This window comes from Tachyglossus aculeatus, chromosome 2 (assembly GCF_015852505.1).
Source record: "Tachyglossus aculeatus isolate mTacAcu1 chromosome 2, mTacAcu1.pri, whole genome shotgun sequence".
Classification (NCBI taxonomy): domain Eukaryota; kingdom Metazoa; phylum Chordata; class Mammalia; order Monotremata; family Tachyglossidae; genus Tachyglossus; species Tachyglossus aculeatus.
Window position 1 is genome coordinate 60,240,860 of NC_052067.1, and position 21,958 is coordinate 60,262,817.

Consider the following 21,958-nt stretch of genomic DNA (forward strand, 5'->3'; position numbering starts at 1 on the left):
TCCTGTGGCATTTGACTTCTGAAACCATGGAGCAGCTAGATATCAAACACATTCCAACCAAGGAAAAACCTAGGTGATGGTATACCCTTGAGCTGGCTGCAAACAAACCATGACTATAATGCAGTTCATAAAACAGTTGGATAGACTTTGGAGAAACCCAGAGGGAAAGGGATTGGCTGGGCTATTTGGGGCTGGTTTCCTCTTGTCGTTTTATATCTCCTCACTCCTACCACCTTAGGGAAGGATGGGTAACAAGAGGCAGGAAATCCATATCTCTTCCACTCTCATCTCCACATGTCATTTTTTTTTCTCCATCATCACTTTCAACTTGGCTGAACACAGGAAAGCTTAATGGTACTTTGTTAAGCGCTTACTGTGTGTCAGGCACTGTTCTAAGAGCTGGGGTAGATGTGGAGTAAACAGGTCCCTATCCCACATGAGACTCACATTCTAAATTGGAGGGAGGGGGTTTTAATCCCTGTTTTATGGATGAGACTATCCATAACTAAGGCACTGGGATATTCAGTGACTTCCCCAAGGTCACATAGCAGGCAAATGGAAAAGCCAGGATTACAACCCAGGTCCTCTGACTCCGAGGCCCATGCTCTTTCTGTTAGGCTACACTGCTTCCCTTTATTCACTTGGCTTTTCTCTCTGCCGTGGCCTTCTGGTGAGCCAAACTCTCTAGTTAAGGGAATGTAGCCAGTATAAATCTAGAGTTTAGGGACAAGGGTCTAGATAGATACACCAGAACAATTGCGTTTGAGGAATATGATTGTTTACAATGTAAATGCTAAACTGGGTTATCTATTGCCCACCTGGCCCATATTCAATCCCCAATGGGACAAAGGATGCTCAGAGAGGCGATGGGATGATTGTCCGCACTGATACTAGTTCTTGTTATTATGGATGACCGCAGTCCTAACTGGCTAAGCTCACATGGGTACCTTGGCCACTCAGAGCCTTCTAGCACTAATCATTTTTTCCTTATAGCCTTTTTATTCATCTCTAGGATTCCTTTGGTACATCAATCAATCAATCAATTGTATTTATTGAGCACTTACTGTGTGCAGAGCACTGTACTAAGCGCTTGGGAAGTACAAGTTGGCAACATATAGAGACGGTCCCTACCCAACAGTGGGCTCACAGTCTAGAAGGGGGAGACAGAGAACAAAACAAAACATATTAATAAAATGAATAGAATAGATATGTACAAGTAAAATAAATAGAGTAATAAATACATACAAACATATATACATATATACAGGTGCTGTGGGAAGGGAAGGAGGTAAGGTGGGGGGGATGGAGGAGGGGGAGAGGAAGGAGGGGGCTCAGTCTGGGAAGGCCTCCTGGAGGAGGTGAGCTCTCCATAGGGCCTTGAATTGGTACATGAATTTGGTATGTTCTGTTGAACTCTGGGTTCACTGAAGGAGTAATGGGAGAGGTCACACATATGGAAAAGCATCCTGGTCAGACGAATAATTTAAATAATCTTTCTCTCACATTCAACATAAAACTAGGTTTTGCCTTATGCCTGAAAGAGGTAGATTCAGAAACCCATTGAAATGAGTTGGCCTCCAACAATAGACTTTGAGTCCCTTGAGGGGCAGGGACTGACCAGATTATCTGATCAGATAATCTTGTATCCACCCAGTTCAGTGTTTAGTACAGTGCTTGGTACCTAGTAAGCTCTTAACACGTCTTACAGTTATCATTTAAGAAAAAGGTACCAGAAATTTAAGCCGAATGACTTGGACTTTTTTGAGTCAGTCAATCGATGGTATTTATTGAATGCTTACTGTGTGCTTAGGAGAGTGCAATATAACAGAAATAGCAGACATGTTCCCTGCCAATAACAAGCTTACATTCTAGAGAATGAATGCTGAGAAGTCATCCTTTTAGAGTACTTAAAAAAAAAAAAAGAAAAAAAAATCTGACTAAATATATACTGCTCCCAGCCTGGGATTCCAGTATCACTTCAGGGTGATGATGATTATGTAAATCATTTTACACTAAAAAGGAACAAAGTGATCCTAATGATTTCTGTATTCTGTCTTTGTCAGGGTTGGATGATTGTCTGCAGCAATATGTCCAGAAATTTGAACGGGAGAAGATAAACGGCGAACAGTTGTTGCAGATTTCCCATCAGGATCTCGAAGAACTGGGCATCACACGAATCGGACACCAGGAACTAGTGTTGGAGGCTGTAGACCTTCTCTGTGCATTGGTTAGTTTGATGGTGAACATGGTGTTCTTTCACATGGGCTTTGGGGGTGGTTCTCACAACACAACAAACCAAATGCTGAATCCTATTTAGCAAATGACCAACAGGTCACATTTTTCCTTCTTGATCATTTGTAATGTATCTTAAGATCAGAATAAAAGGAAGGAAAAGATGAATTTTCAGGTCAATGTCATGTTGCTGTTTCTTAAACTTTCAGTAGGGAGCGTAACATGAAAATCCATATCGCTACATGAATGCAGGTTTAAACTGGAAGTAAAGTTGAGTCCTGCTCTCACTGATGTTACTGTGAAAGCAGCTGTGAGTGGGATATCTGTCCTGTATATTTACTGTATTGAAATGTCATGTAATGAATATGAGAAGCAGCATGGCAGAGTGGCGAGAGAACAGGCTTGGGAGTCGGAAGGTCATGGGTTCTAATGCTGGCTCTGCCACGTGTCTGTTGTGTGACCTTGGGCAAATCACTTCACTTCTCTGGGCCTCAGTTCCCTCATCTGTAAAATAGGGATTGAGATAGCCCCATATGGGACAGGGACTGTGTCCAACTTGATTTGCTTATATCCACCCCCGTGCTTAGTACAGTGCTTGGCACATAGTAAGCACTTAACAAATGCCACAATTATTATTATTATTATTATTATTACTATTATTAATGGGTCTCACCAATTTATGAGGCAGTTAATTGGCAAAATTGAATTTACTAATTTGCCAGAAGAGTTGGGACTTCTTCAGTTAGTTCATGTAAAACAAACGACCTAATGGTTTTTATAAACCTATCTCTGCACAGATATAGATTTATTCCTTTAGGGTAAAGCTACCTGGTCTTCTTTAAAGTACCTAGGCATGGTCAGGATTGGATCTAAACTTGCTGCTGTGGGATGATGCTGTTTCATGGAACTGCCTAAGCCAGTTTGAACAATCTTTGCCACATTCAATATGTGTTTAGTAATGCTGTAAAACAGAGCCACGGGTATATACAGTTACATAACTGAGAATGGTGGCAAAGAATGCTCTAAAACTCTTTTCCCATTGTTGATCCCTGTTCCTTTGAGTATAGGATGCTTGCTGCATTGTGTGCATTATCATCTTATGTATTTTTTGTTTAGAAAGGTAATGAGGAAATTTGTTGATAAATGAGCCACTACCATGGGGATCATGTAGTCAAAATGTCTCTGGGCATTTGCTTCCAAGTCAGTCATTGAACTGTAAACTTGACTCTGCTCCATGCCTATCTTCCAGTTTAGGGGAAATCATGTTTTCAAGAAATCAGGAAAAGCAATGTGGCCAAGTGGAAACAGAGTGGGAGTCAGAGGACCAGGGTCCTAATCTCAGCTCCAGCACTTATGTTACATGGCCTTCAGCAAGTCAGTTAACTTCTATACTTCAATTACCTCATCTGTAAAATGGGGATTAAGACCCTGAACTCCCTGTGGGCCAGGGAATGTGTCCAACCTGATTATCTTCTGATTATCTTGTATCTGCTCCAGTGTTTAGTACAATGCCTGGCATATAATAACCGCTTAACAAATACCATTGTTTCGCCCTTATGTGGTTGAAGCAGTGGACTTGGGAGTCAGAGGACATGAGTTCTAATACTGGCTCTGCCACTTGTCTGCTATGTGACCTTGGCAAGCCACTTAATTTCTCTGTGCCTCAGTTACCTCATCTGTAAAATGGGGATTAGGACTGGGAGCCCCATGTAGGACAACCTGATTTCCTTGTATCTACTCCAGTGCTTAAAATAGTGCTTGGCATATAGTAAGCACTTAACAAACACCATAACTATTATTATTATTATTGAAATGATTCGGGATTCATTGCGACCACTGTAAGAGCCCTCCTTATTGAGCATTCAGAATGGATACCTTTTCCCTGAGGAAACACTTCACTTTTTTAATTTTAGAAGGGAGTGGGGAGTAACTCTTTGAACAATTCTGTTAAAATTAGTTTCAGATTTTTCTTGTCATGTTTCATTCTGCTTGAGAGAAGCAGCGTGGCTCAGTGGAAAGAGCCCGGGCTTTGGAGTCAGAGGTCAGGGGTTCAAATCCCGGCTCTGCCAATTGTCAGCTGTGTGACTTTGGGCAAGTCACTTCACTTCTCTGGGCCTCAGTTACCTCATCTGTCAAATGGGGATGAAGACTGTGAGCCCGCCGTGGGACTACCTGATCACCTTGTAACCTCCCCAGTGCTTAGAACAGTGCTTTGCACATAGTAAGCGCTTAATAAATGCCATCATTATTATTATTAATTAAAGCTTGGCTTCAGTTTGGTTTATGGGGAGAATCTGGTAGAATGTAGGTTGGGAGAGGGTGATAGAGGGGAGGTATTCTTTAGGTACCTTAAGCGAAAAAATGATTCTGACAGCCACCTCAGGGAATACGTTCATTTTCTCCCCTCCCTCAATCCCCTCTTAAAATATTAGGCATCAAAATGAACAAAGCTGGAGAAATGCCAGGACCTAAAGCTCTGTTTTATCTCCTACAATTTCCTTCTAATTTCTTTAGTAGACATAAGATTTGTCCTCGGGCCCATTTTTGAAAATGCTTTGTGTTGCAGACTTCCAGTTAATGCATTCAGCAGAAAGCTCATGTGATGAGGTTGAGGATAGCATATCTTTCCCTCACTTTTTTTTTTTTGTGTGTGTGTGTGCGCGCGCGTGTGCATGCATACTTACATGCATGTGGTGTTGGTGGGTTTTTCTTTGGGTTAAATTTCATTTCAGTCTGGTGCAAAGATGCTATTTTAGTTTTGTCAGATCTTTCTTGAATAAACCTTCATAGTGCATAGAAAGTAGTCTCCAATTAATACTTGTCAGCTGCCCGCATAGCTTTCCAAAAAGAGTTCAGACCGCACCTCCCCACTCCTCAAAAACCTCTAGTGTTGCCCTTTCACCTCTGCATCAAACAGAAATTCTTTACCATTGGCTTTGTCACTCAATCAGCTCGTGCCCTCCGATTTCACCTTGCTACTCTCCTACTACAACCCAACCCACTTGTATCACTCTTCTTACACCATCCCCTTACTGTACTTTGATCTTGTCTATCTTGCCGCCTACTCCTGGCCCATGTCCTTTCTTCTAGCTTGGTACTCCCTTTCCCTTCATATCTGACAGACCACCACACTCTTTCTTCAAAACTGTATTCAAATCATATCTCCTCCAGGAAGTCTTCCCTGAATAACTCCTCATTTCCCGTATTCACTCTTCTTTCTGCTTTGCCTAAGGATTTGGGTCTATTCCTCTAAAAAATTTTGATATTCACCCTACCCCCAGCCACAAGGCACTTTGGTTCATACCCTTATTCTCTGCCATTTCCCCTAGCTGTAATTTATTTTAATGTCTGTCTCCCACTCCAGACTGTATGTTCCTTTATTGGCAGAGGTCATGTCTACTGGCTCTGTTGCGTTTTACTTTCCCAGGTGGTTTGTATGGTGTGCTTTGTATGGTGTTTTGCACTTAATAGGTAACACTGGTTTATTAAGAATCCTGCAGTCTATTGGCACACCATTCTTTTTTCCCCCAAAAGAAAGATCTTTTAGTTACAGTGATGTATACGGTTATCAATCAGTGGTATTTATTGAGTGCTGTGTGCAGAGTGCTATACTAAGCATTTGGAGGAGAGGTATAATCCCCCTGGCCTGGAATGCCCTCCCTCCGCACATCGGCCAAGCTAGCTCTCTTCCTCCCTTCAAAGCCCTACTGAGAGCTCACCTCCTCCAGGAGGCCTTCCCAGACTGAGCCCCCTCCTTCCTCTCCCTCTCCTCCCCCTCCCCATCCCCCTGCCTTACCGCTTTCCCCTCCCCGCAGCACCTGTATATATGTATATATGTTTGTATGTATTTATTACTCTATTTGTACATATTTATTTTATTTTGTTAATTTATTTTGTTGTCTGTCTCCCCCTTCTAGACTGTGAGCCCACTGTTGGGTAGGGACTGTCTCTATATGTTGCCAACTTGTACTTCCCAAGCGCTTAGTACAGTGCTCTGCACACAGTAAGTGCTCAATAAATACGATTGAATGAATGAATAATAGAATGAAGTTGGTAGACATTCTCCCTGCTTACAAGGAGCTTATATGATCAAGTGGTATTTGTGCTAGGAGTTTTTGCCCAGTAAAATAAGTTGCAAGTTGAGCAGAGTATTGGGGAATTAAGCCGAGCCACTGCCACTATCTTCCTTTCTAACATATTTTCCAAGCCACTCTCTCATAACCCAGAAGTTTAACCCTGTGTTCTAAATCCCTTGTCTCTCAAACTTATTACATATTTTTGTATTAGGTAGAAATCTCTTTCAGATTAGGATGACACATTTTGGGAAGAGTTGAATTGAGAATCCTGCAAATTTGGACTTGGCTTATTAATGTCTTCTTTGTTGTAAAATAAAAAATACATCATAATTTTCCAATTTGCGCACCACTGTAGTATTTCTGCCCAGGTGGAGGTGACAGAGTTTCCCAGAAATATGGGATCCATGCTTTTGAACGATTTTATATTTTGCTGGCCCATGAGGCTAGTCTATTAAATTGGGACTGTGATTCCTCTCTTCCCTCCCTCAAGAAGGAGGTAATTTTATTAAGGAAAAATGTAAATGCACAGCCAGGTTATGAAAGCCCTTAGAATTGCCTGATCGAATAAGCTCCTTGAGGGCAGGGATCATGTCTACCAACTCTGTTGTACTCTTCCAAGCACTTAGTACAGTGCTCTGCGCACAGTAATCATTCAATAAATGCCATTGATTGCTTTGATTAAATAGTATTCTAATAAATACAATTGTTGAAGGTATCGATGAGGTGTTAGAGCATCACAGTGGGGGGAAATAAAACTTTTAAATGGGTTTAGAAGTGATAGAGAGAAAACAGAGTAAATTCCCCCAATTTTCTAGATTTGAGATAAAGGACTTTCTAAGATTAAGGTTATGAGAGATTGAGAATCACCACAGGGAAGGCTCAGGCCCAAAGACACTGGTGTTTTTGTAAGTTGGATAACAGTGGATATACTGGTTTATACTCACCACTGATGAGACTTGTAATTGATCTCAGGTTTCAGAATAAACCAGGCATTCCTGTCTGTCAAAACCACTAGAATACTTGGTGAAGAAATTTATGATACTTGGGCTGTGGGCATACAAAAAAAAAAGTAGTTTCTCTAAAGATGAGACAGCACCAGATCATGACAAGATAAAGCTCCTTCTTAGGTCTTCCTGTAGTCATGATGTAAAATGCTTCCTGCTTTGTGGAAAACCACTTTTACAGGTGAATAACCCGTGTTTCTGAATCTGTCTGGCCCATTTCATCGGGAGTACAGGACATGTCTTTTGTAATAAAGAAAAAGTAAGAAATTGGAGCAGTGAGTGAAGATTTCCAGACCTCTTTAACAAAACCCCATGCTAGCTGGTTGCATGTGTTTTGGGCACATACTAAGTGTGTGTGTGTATGTATGTGTGTACCACATGTTTTTAGGGAAATAAGTGCTTTGAAACCTTGACTGCATCAGTAGTGACATAAGTTAATACACTTAGAAGATTAAATGTTCTCTAGATGGCTCACTAGATTCAGATCAGTATTAGAGACAGAAATAGGCTTGGAGCAACCGAGTGACTTTGCATGGCTTAGTGGAAAGAGCATGGGCTTGGGAGTTAGAGGACCTGGGTTGTTCTAATCCTGTCTCTGTCAGTTGCTTGCTGCTAAGTCACTTGACTTCTTTGTGCCTCAATTCACACCACTGTAAAGTGGGAATTCATTGCCTTCTAGTTAAACTGTGAGCCTCAAATGTAGGACTGTGTCCCACCTGATTAACTTGTATCTATCCTAGGGCTTAGAATAGTGCATGACACATCATAGGTGCTTAATAAATATAATAATAATAATTTGTGAAAACAATTTTGCATATCACTTCTGTGTCAGGTGACTGTCTTAGTAGTTTATCTTTTTTCCATCTGAGTAACTATCATCTATCAATCGGTAGTATTTGAGTGCTTATTGTGTACAAAGCAACGATCTAAGCACTTGGGAGAGGGCAATACAGTACTTTTATGATATTTAAAACCTTACTAAATCAGATATGAGCTAATCAGATTGGACACAGTTTATGTCCTACATGGGGCTCACAGTGTAATGCCCATTTTACAGATGAGGTACCCGAAGCATAGAGAAGTTAAGTGACTTGTCCAAGGTCACACAGCAGACAGGTGGTGGAGCTTGGATTAGAACCCAGGTCCTTCTGCCTCCCAGGCCTGTGCTCTTTCCACTAGTCCACGCTGCCTCTCTTGGTAGTTGGGAGACATCAATTGCTTAGTGCCATATTTTCAGTTCAGCAAAAGGGGGCTTGGGAACTGGTATTAGTCATTGACCTTTGGGCTTGGTTTCTGTAACAAACCTTGGCCCACACTCAGGGAGTCAAGCCAGTGGTTCTGTGTTGCTTTGTTTCTGTATGTGTCTATCGACCCAGCTTGGGCTTCTCCCATATATGCCTGCCTCTCTGGGGTTTGTCCTGAATTGGGTGGCCAGCCACCCAGTTTGAGAAGTACCATGGCCTAGTGGATAGAGCACGGGCCTGGGAATCAGAAGGTTATGGGTTCTAATTCTGGCTCTGCCACTTGTCTAATGTGTTACCTTGGGCAAGTGAATTCATGTCTCTGTACCTCAGTTACCTCATCTGTAAAATGGGGATTTAGACTGTGAGGCCACATGGGATAGGGACTGTGTCCAACCTGGTTTGCTTATATCCACCCCAGCACTTGGAACAGTGCCTGGCACATAGTAAGTGCTTAACAAAAAGCACTATTATTATTATTCCAGTTGGTCTGCTTTTCAGCTGGCCTGCTCCCTGCCCCTGGTGTGGCACTGGCACCTTTTGGTTTCATATCTTTATTTTAAGAGTGCAGTCTCCCTCCACCTGGTCTCCAACAACTAGATTCCGTGGCACTTATGTTTAGAGGGACCCAGGAGAGGAACACATTGACTGTGGAGTAAGCGGAGGAAGGTTATAGGTTGTCCCTTGGTCCAGGAGGGAAATGCGCTGTACGATCAGGTGGATTTCTGCAAAATGTGTGTGATGTCAGTGTTTTGTTGTGCCCAGTGTAACACATGTTGTGTCATGTGTTTGTCCGATGTCTGAGAGGACAGGCAATGTCTTTCTCATCCTACAGGTTACTGTAGCCTTTGTAATGGTTGGCAGAGACCCAGAGGCGTAAACCTGCAGTAATCCCACCGGTGGCCCTCCATGTTGGCTGTAAAGTTCCTGAGGGTGACTTGGAGACCAGAATAATAGTCTGCAGGCTATGTAGCACTCAATCACTTAACCCCCTCCTACCTCACCTCGCTACTCTCGTACTACAACCCAGCCTACCCATATCACTCCTGTAATGCCAACGTACTCACTGTACCTCGATCTCTTCTATCTCACTGCTGACCACTCGCCCATGTTCTCCCTCTGTCCTGGACTGCCCTCCCTCCTCAAATTCAATAGACAATTACGCCCCCCTCCCCCACCTTCAAAGCCTTATTGAAAGCACATCTTCCCCAAGAGAATTTCCCCAAATCCTCCATTCCTCTTCTCCCACTCCTTTCTGCATTGCACTGATTTCCTCCCTTTATTTATCTCCCTGCCCAGCCCCACAGCACTTATGTATCTATCTATGGTTTATTTATATTAATGTCTGTCTCCCTCTCTATCCTGCAAGCTTGTTGTGGGCAGGGAATGTGTCTGTTTATTGTTATATTGTACTCTCCCAAGCACTTAGTACAGTACTCTGCACACAGTAAGTGCTCAATAAATATGATTGACTGACTGACTGGTCACCCACCAGGATTAAACTCACCGATTAAGATTGGCATCAGCACACATAGGCATAGATTGTGTTCACTTATTGCTACACCCTGTGTCATTGAGCACCCTTGCTTACACCTTCCTTCCAAAATGGCTTCTTGTTGTACAGAGATGGTTTACGTGAACAATTCCTTCATTTGCTCATCCACTTTTCTGGATTCTCACTGGCACAAATGGCCATTAAACAAGGTGCATTTGCATGGGCTGCGTATTGATCAATCATAGGTATTGAGCACTTGTTGGGTGCAGAGGAGTGTACCATGCTCTTGGGAGAATGCAGTACAGTAGATTTGGTAGACCTGATCCCTGCCCTCAAAGATTTTTTTGGCCTTGGGGCTTGGGGGGAAGCAGCAGTTCTTCTACTACACCCCAGCCCCCACACTTTGCTCCAGCCTACTCATGGTGCCTCTCTCATTTCATTCTTGCTGCCAGCCCCTTGCTCATCCCTTCCTCCTGCCTGGAACTCCCACCCCTTCACATCCAACAGGACCCCCCCCCCCCGCCCCAAATCTTCAAAGCCATACTAAAACCACTCCCCCTTCTCCAACTCCCACACTCTCAACCCTCTCCGCTACTCCTATCCTTCCCAGCGGTATCCTCAGATGAGATTTCCTCCCTCCTCTCAAGTGCTACTCCGGCCACCTGTGCTTCCTACCCCATTCCCTCTCATCTTATGAAATCTCTTGCCCCTTCCCTCCTCCCCTTCTTAACTTCCATCTTCAACTGCTCACTCTCCACTGGTTCCTTCCCCTCTGCCTTCAAACATGTCCACGTCTCCCCCATCCTAAAAAAACCCCTCTCTTGACCCCACCTCCCCTTCTAGTTATCGCCCTATTTCCCTCCTACCATTCCTTTCCAAACTCCTAGAACGAGTCATCAGACCCGCTGCCTCGAATTCCTCAACGCCAACTCTCTCCTTGACCCCCTCCAATCTGGCTTCCATCCCCTACACTCCACCGAAACTGCCCTCTCAAAGGTCACCAGTGACCTCCTTCTTGCCAAATCCAGCAGCTCCTACTCTATCCTAATCCTCCTCGACCTCTCAGCTGCCTTTGACACTGTGGACCACCCCCTTCTCCTCAACACACTATCCGACCTTGGCTTTACAGACTCCATCCTCTCCTGGTTCTCCTCTTATCTCTCCAGCCATTCATTCTCAGTCTCCTTTGCAGGCTCCTCCTCCCCCTCCCATCTCCTTACTGTAGGGGTTCCTCAAGGGTCAGTTCTTTGTTCCCTTCTGTTCTCTATCTACACTCACTCCCTTGGTGAACTCATTTGGTCCCACGGTTTCAACTGTCATGTCTGTGCTGATGACACCCAAATCTACATCTCTACCCCTGCTCTCTCTCCTTCCCTTCAGGCTCGTGTCTCCTCCTGCCTTCAGGAGATCTCCATCTGGATGTCTGCCCACCATCTAAAACTCATTATGTCCGAGACTGAACTCCTTATTTTCCCTCCCAAACCCTGCCCTCTCCCTGACTTTCCTGTCACTGTAGACAGCACTACCATCCTTCCCGTCTCACAAGCTCGCAACCTTGGTGTCATCCTCGACTCTGCTCTCTCATTTACCCCTCACATCCAATCCATCACCAAAACCTGCCGATCTCACCTCCGCTACATTGCCAAGATCTTCCCTTTCCTCTCCATCCAAACCGCTACCTTGCTGGTTCAATCTCTCATCCTATCCCGACTGGATTACTGCATCAGCCTCCTCTCTGATCTCCCATCCTCCTGTCTTTCCCCACTTCAGTCTATACTTCACGCTGCTGCCCGGATCATCTTTGTGCAGAAACTCTCTGGGCGTGTTACCCCCCTCCTCAAAAATCTCCAGTGGCTGCCTGTCAACCTTCGCGTCAAGCAAAAACTCCTCCCTCTCAGCTTCAAAGCTCTCCATCACCTCGCCCCCTCCTACCTCACCTCCCTTTTCTCCTTCTACAGCCCAGCCCGCACCCTCCGCTCCTCTGCCGCTAACCTCCTCACTGTACCTCATTCTCTCCTGTTAACCCCTGGCCACGTCCTCCCCCTGGCCTGGAATGCCCTCTGTCCACACATCCTATAAGCTAGCTCTCTTCCTCCCTTCAAAGCCCTATTGAGAGCTCACCTCCTCCAAGAGGCCTTCCCAGACTGAGCCCCCTTTTTCCTCTCCTCCTCCTCATCCCCCCGTCCTACCTCCTTCCCCTTCCCACAGCACCTGTATATAGGTTTGTACAGATTTATTTCTCTATTTTACTTGTAATATTCACTATTGTATTTATTTTGTTAATGATGTGCATTTAGATTTAATTCTATTTGTTCTGACGACTTCACACCTGTCCACATGTTTTGTTTTGTTGTCTGTCTCCCCCTTCTAGACTGTGAGCCCGTTGTTGAGTAGGGGCCGTCTCTATATGTTGCCAACTTGTACTTCCCAAGTGCTTGTTACAGTGCTCTGCACACAGTAAGTGCTCAATAAATACGACTGAATTCATTCATTTGATTGTATTTATTGAACACTTAAACTGTGGAGACCACTGTACTAAGCGCTTGGGAGAGTACAATACAACAGCAAACAGACACATTCCCTGCCCATAAAGGAAGCCTTCCCTGACCAATGTCATCTCCTCATCATATTTTCACTTCTTTCTGCGTCTCCCCGGTCCTGGAGCCAGTACCCTCTGAACACTTTTATGTACATGTTTTTACAACCTGTCACGTAGTTTAATGTCTGTTTTCCCTGCTATACTGGAAGCTCTTTGGGGTTAGCATGTCTCTGACTATTCCATTGAACTCTCCCAGTTGATTCAGTGCTCTGCACATAGTAAGTGCTCAATAAAAATACTGATTGATTGAAAATGAAAAAGAGGTGGAAGGATAGAAGGAATCTATTGATTTACTTCTTGGTAGTGTGTTTTTTTGTTTTCATTTGTAAAGAGCTTACTTTTTTTTTTCCTTCTTAATGGTATTTGTTAAGCACTTACTATGTGCCAGTTACTGTACTGTGCACTGGGGTACATAGTAATCAGGTTGGACACAGGCCATGTCCCAGATGGACCTCACAGTCTTAATGCCCATTTTATGGATCAGTTAACTGAGGCAAAGAGAAATTGTGACTTTCCCAAAGTCACACAGCAGAGAGGTGGCAGAGGTAGGATTAGAACCCAGTGCTCTATATACTAGGCCACACCACCTCTTATGGCAAGCATTGTGGACCCATCAGACAAAAAAAACCTTAAAGGGTAGTAAAAAATATAGTTCCTTGCATATGATCAGTAGGAACTTAAGCATATCCTCCGTTCTTTCAGGAACAGGACTTCTGCACATGAAAGTGTGTGGTCCTGAAGGAGTTGGAAAGGAAATTTCATGGTTTCAGCATTAATCCCCTACTTTTCACTAATTAATTACCAAGGATGTTGTTTTTCATGTCTGTAGCTGAGAGTGAACATGAGTGAAAGAAGCAATACATTCCTCTCTCCCATAAACTGTGTGTGTGTTTGTGAGAGAGAAGGGAGGATCATGAGTCAATGATTTCATGAACCTTATAAAACCTGGAACACAAGTCTGTCCTTTTATTTATTATCTTTCCAAGGCTATGTAGGAAATGACACTACAGGATGCAGGTGCGTTTTGACGTTACTAGAAAATTGTCTTTAGCCACTTGCATTTTACCTTTAACACTTGCAGGGTGTGAATCCAAGGCAGCAGCCCTTCTCAGTCTCTAGTGTTATCCCGATAGCCTCTCTTATTGCCTTGGCTTAACACAAATTTACCTGGCTACGTAAGGCAGTCTGAATCAATGGAAATTGGTCTATCCAGACCTCTGAAGTCCAGGGAAAATGTGGAGGAGGCAGACCAGCAGCTAGATGGATAGAGACCATAACAATGATAATGGAAGAACCATAAGAAAGGTTGTGGATTATGGCAGTGTACTGAACGTTCTGGAGAAAGTATATCCATGGAGTCGCTATGAATCAGAAACGACTCGATGGCACTTAGTAATAATAGAGGACAGTAAAAGATGCCCTCATTTTTGAATTAGCAAATCCCTTTCAATGAGAAATTACTCTGAGTGCTATTGCCCAAATATGAGCCCAGGTATTGAGAGAGGAAGAACAAAATTGTCTCATGGTCAGTGCTTCCAAATACCTAACTGGGGAATGCATTGTGGAAGTTTGAGGCAGTTGGTGTTCTAACAATAAGCCAGCTGATGACAATGGCAGCAGTGATCTTGGAGGTCAACATTCTCTCCAGACAAAAGTAGATGTCTGCAGTACTTGAGGGCCTGAATAAAGCAATGTGACCTAGTGGAAAGACCATAAGCTTGGGAGTCGGAGACCTTGAGTTCTAATTTTTGCTTCTCCACTTTCATTCATTCACTCAATTGTATTTGAGTGCTTACTGTATGCTGAGCACTGTACTAAGTGCGGGGGAGAGTATAATACAATATAATATAATTCCAAAGCATCAGGGGAGGAGGGTTGTGTGTAGGGGAGTTTTGGGGTGGGGGGGAGAGAGAGAGAGAGAGAGAGAGTGTGTGTGTGTGTGTGTGTGTGTGTGTGTGTGTGTGTAGGGAGGATCAATCTGATTATCTTGTATCTTACCCCAGTGCTTAATAAAGTGTGTGGTACATAGGAAGTGCTAAAGAAATACGATTAAAAAAAAAACCCAAATGAATGCCTGTGACTAACGGATCAGTTTCAAAGTAGTTACAGGGAGATTAGCTCATGAATTTGTCCATTAATTTTCACATTCCTTCCCTCCCAGAACTACGGTCTTGAGACGGACAATATGAAGAACTTAGTTCTGAAACTGAGGGCCTGTTCCAACAACTTACAGAACTACATCAGCAGCCGAAGGAAAAGTTCTGTTTACGACGGGAACTCATCCCGAAAGCCTCCCAACGAATTTCTGACATCTGTCGTGGAGCTCATTGGGGCTGCTAAGGCATTACTTGCCTGGCTGGACAGGTAAGTTGACATGGCCTCCCTTGATTTGTCTATTAAATAGAGATAGGCGCCTACATGGTGACTTTTTTCCCCAGGGAAAATGAACTCTTGGTTTTCAACCTCTGCCTAGGAAATTAAGGGTCCTTACCAGCTTTCAGATTATCTTTGGAAAGAAAAGGCAGCATGGCCTAGTGGCAAGTTTGGGAGTCAGAGGACTTGGGTTCAAATTCCGGCTCCACCACTTGTCTGCTGTGACCTTGGGCAAATCTCTTCACTTCTCTGTGCCTTGGTTACCTCATCTGTAAACTGTGAGCCTCATTCATTCATTGTCGTACTTATTGAGCGCTTAATGCGTGCAGAGCACTGTAGTAAGCATTTGAGAAGTACAAGTCGTCAACATATGGAGACAGTCCCTGCCCAACAACGGGCTTACAGTTTAGAAGGGGGAAACAGACAACAAAACAAAACATATGGACAGGTGTCAACATCTACCCCAGGGCTTAGAACAGTGCTTGGCACATAGTAATAGTAAGCGCTTAACAAATACCATAAACGGTTAAAGGGAGGGGCAGTTTCAGGCTTTCTCTTGGAGAACAGTGAAAGTGATTTCACTTTGCTGCAACTGAGTACTGATGTAGTTGCCACCATGCCTCCTGTTGTATTCATTCAATCGTATGGAGTGCTTACTGCTAGTAATTTTATGATTGCACATATCCAATCTCACTGCCTAGGTGCAATCTTCCTGACCCAAAAGGTATTCTTCCCATAGATCTATAAGCCTGTGTTCCCTGATTAACTTTTAATCTCTCCATTAAACTCCCATGTCAGCACATTTGCACCCCATAATTTGTTGTATTCACAACCTCTGCAGCCCTTATGTACAGGTCTTACTCATTTACTTCTTCCTATCTGTAATTTAATATAGTGCCTGTCACCCCCACTAAACTCTAAGCTCCTTGAGAGAATGTCTACTAACTCTATTTTACTCTCCCTAGTGTCTAGTAGTGTGCCTAATAAGTGTTAGATAAATACTATTGTTTCCTTTAGAGTGCAAACTCCTCGTGGTCAGGGAACATGACTGCCAAATGTGTTAGACTGTTCTCTCCCAACTGCTTAGTATAATTCTCTGCACATGTTCAGTAAATAGGATTGATTGAGTGTTACTGTTCCGCTATGATTTTGCTGTGATAGTTGATAGAAAACCATTCTGCAGCAACAAAGGTTTGCTGTAACCAACTGACCCTGGATAGTGTAAACTTCCGTACACAGTGTCTGCATTGCTAGTAGCCCAATTGGTTCTTTGTCTTAAGGAATGTTTCTCTCTTTCTAGGACTCCGTTCACGGGGATCACTGACTTCTCTGTTACAAAGAACAAAATCATCCAGCTCTGCTTGGACTTGACAACTACGGTTCAGAAGGTCAGTTTTTTTTTTTTTCTTTTCTCCTCATAGGTTTGCTAATTCGATCAAAACACCCATACCTTGACCAATGGAAAAAAAAGTGCATTTTAAAACATGCAATAAATAGTTCACTTGGGGTATTTAAGTGTTTACTATGTGATGTGCATTGTACTAAACACTGGGATAAATATGATATCAGATCAGACACAGTACCTGTGGGGCTCACATTCTAAAGAGTAGGAGGTGAGGGGGGCAGTGAACAGACATTCAATTCCAGTTTTACAGATGAGGAAACTGAGGCACAAAGTTAAGTAACTTGCCCAAGTTCACTCAGCTGGCTGGTGGCAGAGCCAAGATTAAAACCCCGGTCCCCTGACTCACAGGTCTGTATCCTTTCCACTAGGGCCAAACTGGTCCTCAGTTGACCCAGTGAAGGTAAATAATAGTAATAATGATTATGGTATTTATTACGTGTTTACTATGTGCCAGGCTCTGTACTAAGTGCTGGCGTAGTTACAAGCAAATCAGGTTGGACACAGTGTCAATCCCCATTTTACAGGTGAAGTAACTGAGGCTCAGAGATGTAAAGTGACTTGCCCAAGGTTACACAGCAGACAAGTGGCGAAGCTGGGTTTAGAACCCATCACCTTCTGACTCCCAGGCCTGTGCTCTATCCAGTACATCATGCTGCTTCTCAAGGAATGACCTGCAAAGGGAAACTTGTCCCTCAGATTGTGGTGCTTCTAGACTCTGCCAGCTGGTTTCTGGAAGATGGAAACCATGTTTTGATCTTGTAAACCCGGCTTTCTGCTACTGAGAGGCTCACTTTCTGCAGGTTCCTAAAGGCCTAATGCATTCAGTTGCTTTTAAAGCCATGTATTTACTTAAACTCTTTAGGGAACTCCGTGATTAGAGAGCATCTAAGAAGGCTTTTGACAAAAAAAAAAAAAAAAACCCCAAACCCAAAAAACAGACCAATGCCACATATGCTGGGTTAATAATATAGTCATTCGACCTTGACATTTAAAGGCATTTTTGTCTATAAATTACGAAAGCAAGTTAATCCTACCTCTTTTAAAAAACACCCACAAGATTATAGCAGGTAAGTTGCCCCACCTGACTCTATCACCTTCACATATCTGAAACCTTAGCTTGCTACCATCATTTATTTTTGTTCCAGTTGGCTTGTAAAACCTTTTGCTAAATATTAACTAAGCTTGTACTTGAGTGTCCCATAGAGCAAAGGTGAGTGGATAATTTGGTTCAGGCAGCCCTTTTCAGTGTGGATTTCAGTTTCTGGATTTTATTTTTCGAGGCTTGTGTCTGGGGAATTAGAGAGGGACACTTGAGTTTCCAGGTTTTTAGGATGGAACGATGTAAAGTATTGCTTGAGAAATTTGCAGGGGTGAGAACTTGAGGAGGGAGTGGGAAGTAAAGAGTGCTTCTCTTTCCCCTGCTTCTTTATTAGGTTGATATTTACCCTTACCAAGGCTTCCTGCTTTATGGCAGAGTTAGCAGAATTGCCCTTGTCAGATAAGGGGATGATATACTTAATTCATTTGGGTCTCCTTGAATTCTCCATATGCAGTCAGGAGTTGCTTGCTATTAGCAATTGAGAACTCACTTAACTTTTCTGAGCCTCAGTTAACCACATGTGTAAAATGGAGAGTAAATCCTCCTTCTTTCACTTAAACTGTGAGGCCCATATGAGACAAGGACTATGTCCCATCTGATTATATTGAATCTACCCCAGTACAGGGCCTGGCACGCAGTAGGTGCTTAACAAATGCCATAAAAAATTAGTGCTTTTGAACTTTCCACTGACCTGACCCTGGGGAATGTAGTATGCTTACAGACTAAAGTATTGTCTAATGAAGGCTGCTTTCATTTCTGCCTTCAGGGTCCTCTCCAAGGGGTAGGTTGGATTTCTAATTTCATCCAATTAGGATTTCAGTATAAATTATCCTGTAGTTTTTATATTTAATAACTCTTCCATAGGCCTTTTGACCTATGTATTTTCCTCAGCTAAATCCAGTAAAGTGCTTTTGTGGTTCACATTTATTTTTTCACTCAGTGATTTCAATGAGCAGAATTGGTTGTTCACTCAGTGTAAACCAGGAGTACATTACATCTGTACTCCGTAGTGCTCTTAATTGGCTCCATGCCATTAATGTCAAATGAAACAGTACTAAAGAAGTTTAGTTTCCCAATGGAAATAATGTAAAGTGTATGAGTGCATTCCCAAGATGAAAAAAAATGACTGAAACAATATAAGTATATTTTCAAAAATGATAGACAATCATGCATGATCAAAAAGCAATGTAAATATGTATGTCATGGGATTTTTGAATAAGATTGAGAAGTGTTACATATTAGAGACTAGTTAGCAAAATGGCACTTAGTGCTTGCATATGAGATCTGTCATTATCCAAAGCTCAATTGAAATGGGCTTTAATGACACTATTCAAGTCAGTCAATATACTTAAAGAGGAGTGGAAAGGAAGTAAGCCCAGCTAAAGGTTTTAGTAAGAGAATGCTAAAAGAAAAACTGGCATTATAATTTAACAGCCCCACTGAAAAAGCATGCTATTGGAGCTCCCTGTATTGACTTAGAACCTGCTTCATTCAAATTCCCGATAAAATAGTTCAAAAATGAATTATTAATGCATCACTGCTTTTGTTTCTATGGTAAGTCTGACCTTGTTTGATAATGCACAGATATGTGAAAGACTGTAAACAAATCTTCTCTCAAGTCATCTCTGCTTGGTCAGCATACCTGCTGATCTGTTCCTAGGAAGACCCCTTTCTGGGTGAAAGATCCCAGGTTCCAGTATTTTCTTCTCTACTGTAGGAATTCTGAGCTATCCAATTGGGAGGGAAATTCAGAGGACCTCCTCCTTGTAGTCCATATCAAGGTATCTATTCTCCTATAGATCTCATCTTTAAGAATGAGGGTCAAGAACCTAAGAAGCAGCGAGGCCTAGTGAATAGAGCCCAGACCGGGCAGTCAGAAGGACCTGGGTTCTAATCCGGACCCCTCACTTGTCTGCTGTGAGACGTTTAGGCAAGTCACTTCACTTCTCTGGGCCTCAGTTCCCTCTTCTGTAAAGTGGGGATTAAGACTGTGAGCCCCATGTGGGACGTGGATTGTGTTCAACCTGATTAGCTTGTGTCTACCTCAGCGCTTAGTAGAGTGCCTGGTGCATAGTAAGTGCTTTAATCATAATAGTGCTTTAATCAGAAGATCAAAGTGTTTTAAATTGTGATGTGGGCCATAGAAGTGATGAATTGCTTTGGCAGATTACCTTAGAATGTGTAAAGAAAGAAAAAAAAAGTTTTTCCCAACATCAGTATATTAACAAAAACTCATGCAGTATGAATGGATCCAGTAATGTGGACGTTGCATAGAAGATTATTTTCAATATGGTTCAGTAACAAAAACAACTCACACAGGAAGAACTGTCTTTTTAGAAGTTTGCTCCTTAAAAAGATCCAGTGTACTAAAACTCGTTCAGGCTTTCCATTTTCAAAGGGCCTAAAAAAGAATACTTGAGTAGAAAGAAGCACCACGGTAGAAAAATTCATTTCAGTTGAAAGATGACTTTCATGAATAAGCAGTGTTCCTTTTGGCACATCTCTTAGTCTTCCTGAGTTGCTGCCATTCCATCTGTGAGATGAGAGACTAAAATTCTTTCCTCAGATAATGGTTAGGGGAAACTGAGCCTACTGGAACTTCAACTTGGGATGGAGTGAATTGGCAGTCTAACTTTTGTCCAGGTGTATCAGATACACTCAGTTTCTCCAAAGATAATCATTAGTTCTTAAGAAAAGTCCATTCTACTATTTAACCCAACCTTAGTTGATTTCCCCTCCCTTTACTTTGATGTGTAATTTAAAGTTTTGATTGAACAATCTTCAGAAGGTGGCAACATAACTTTTCATCTGGTCTTTTTGCACAAAGTGAGCGTGTGTGCAAGCATTTTCAGTTAGGTCTCTTCTGAAAGAGAACAATGGTAACTTCTGTAACTTGCCAGCTGGGTTCATTCAGTGTTCAAAGTCTTTTGTGCCTAGGTAAATAATGCTTTGCATTCCATTCCTTTCCTTGTCATTAGTAGCATTCTTTAAGAGTACTCTTTTGGCAGTGTCTTAATGAATGTTCTGTTGAGGTCCTTTCACATACGAAGTATTTGCGATGTCTGACTTGATCTGGATGGTGCTAAAATAAACTTCTGTGGTTCACCCACTGGAGTTCATTATTTCAAAGAGATGAATATCAGAAAGTTCAGAACTCACAGCTTCTTGTTGCCAGGCAGCTGCTGCCCAGTGATTTGGTCTTTGCCATCTGTTTTATTGCTCTACTGTTGGGTTTCGGTTTCCTGCTTGCTTGGTAAGGGAATTGCCTAGAGAAGGTAGATGTGGTAATAATAATAATTATGGTATTTGTTAAGCACTTACTATGTGCCAAGCACTGTTCTAAGTACTAAGGGAGATACAAGGTAATCAGGTTGGATACAGCCCCTGTCCTACATGGGGCTCACAGTCTTAATCCTCGTTTTACAGATGAGGTAACTGAGGCACAAAGAAGTGAATTGCCCAAGGTCAAACAGCAGACAAGTGGCAGAGCCAGGATTAGAGCCCATGTCCTCCTACTCCCAAGCCCGGGCTCTTGCCCCTAGGCCATGCTGTTTCTCAAACAGTGCTTGGCACATAGTAAGCACTTAACAAATACCAACATTATTATTATCATTATTATTATGTGGTATCAGCCAGAGGCCCGTAGTGAGCAGGCGTTTGGAGATGGCCGAGAGCAGTGTGGCTTCTCATCAGTGAGGCCAAGCAAAGGTGGAGGAGTCCTGTTGGGGTGGGGATGGGATTCGGTAGGGTCCATGGTTTGCAGAGCCACCAGTTAGAGATCAGTTCTTCCCAGAATCCTCCAGTCCCTGGAGACCTGCCTGGGCTGCAGTTCTGGTAGTCCAACCTCCTTTGCCTTCCCTATGAAGAGCATTGGAGAAGCCAGCAAGAAGCTTGGGGGCATCAGTCAATTGTGTGCAGAGCACTGTACTAAGTTTGGGAGAGTACATTATAATAGAGCTGATACACACATTCCCTGTCCACTGTGAGCTTACTGCCTAGAGGCAGTAATTAAATTAAATCCATCAGGTCCGACCTCCCCAAAGTCACTGGAATGCCCTCCCTCTGCCCATCCGCCAAGCTAGCTCTCTTCCTCCCTTCAAGGCCCTACTGAGAGCTCACCTCCTCCAGGAGGCCTTCCCAGACTGAGCCCCTTCCTTCCTCTCCCCCTCGTCCCCCTCTCCATCCCCCCATCTTACCTCCTTCCCTTCCCCACAGCACCTGTCTATATGTATATATGTTTGTACATATTTATTACTCTATTTTACTTGTACATATCTATTCTATTTATTTTATTTTGTTAGTATGTTTGGTTTTGTTCTCTGTCTCCCCCTTTTAGACTGTGAGCCCACTGTTGGGTAGGGACTATCTCTATATGTTGCCAACTTGTACTTCCCAAGCGCTTAGTACAGTGCTCTGCACACAGTAAGCGCTCAA

The 21,958-nt window shown here is 43.0% G+C and overlaps 1 protein-coding gene across 3 annotated transcripts in view; it reads left to right on the forward strand.

Annotated features, from left to right (window-relative positions):
* CNKSR3 (CNKSR family member 3) overlaps positions 1-21,958 on the forward strand; it is a 107,414-nt gene that overhangs the window by 60,395 nt on the left and 25,061 nt on the right. For all 3 annotated transcript variants that reach the window (XM_038769062.1, XM_038769071.1, XM_038769079.1), the window contains exons 2-4: positions 2,064-2,227; positions 14,809-15,011; positions 16,321-16,408. In XM_038769062.1, coding sequence (XP_038624990.1) covers positions 2,064-2,227; positions 14,809-15,011; positions 16,321-16,408 — 455 coding nt within the window. The remainder of the gene's footprint in view (positions 1-2,063; positions 2,228-14,808; positions 15,012-16,320; positions 16,409-21,958) is intronic.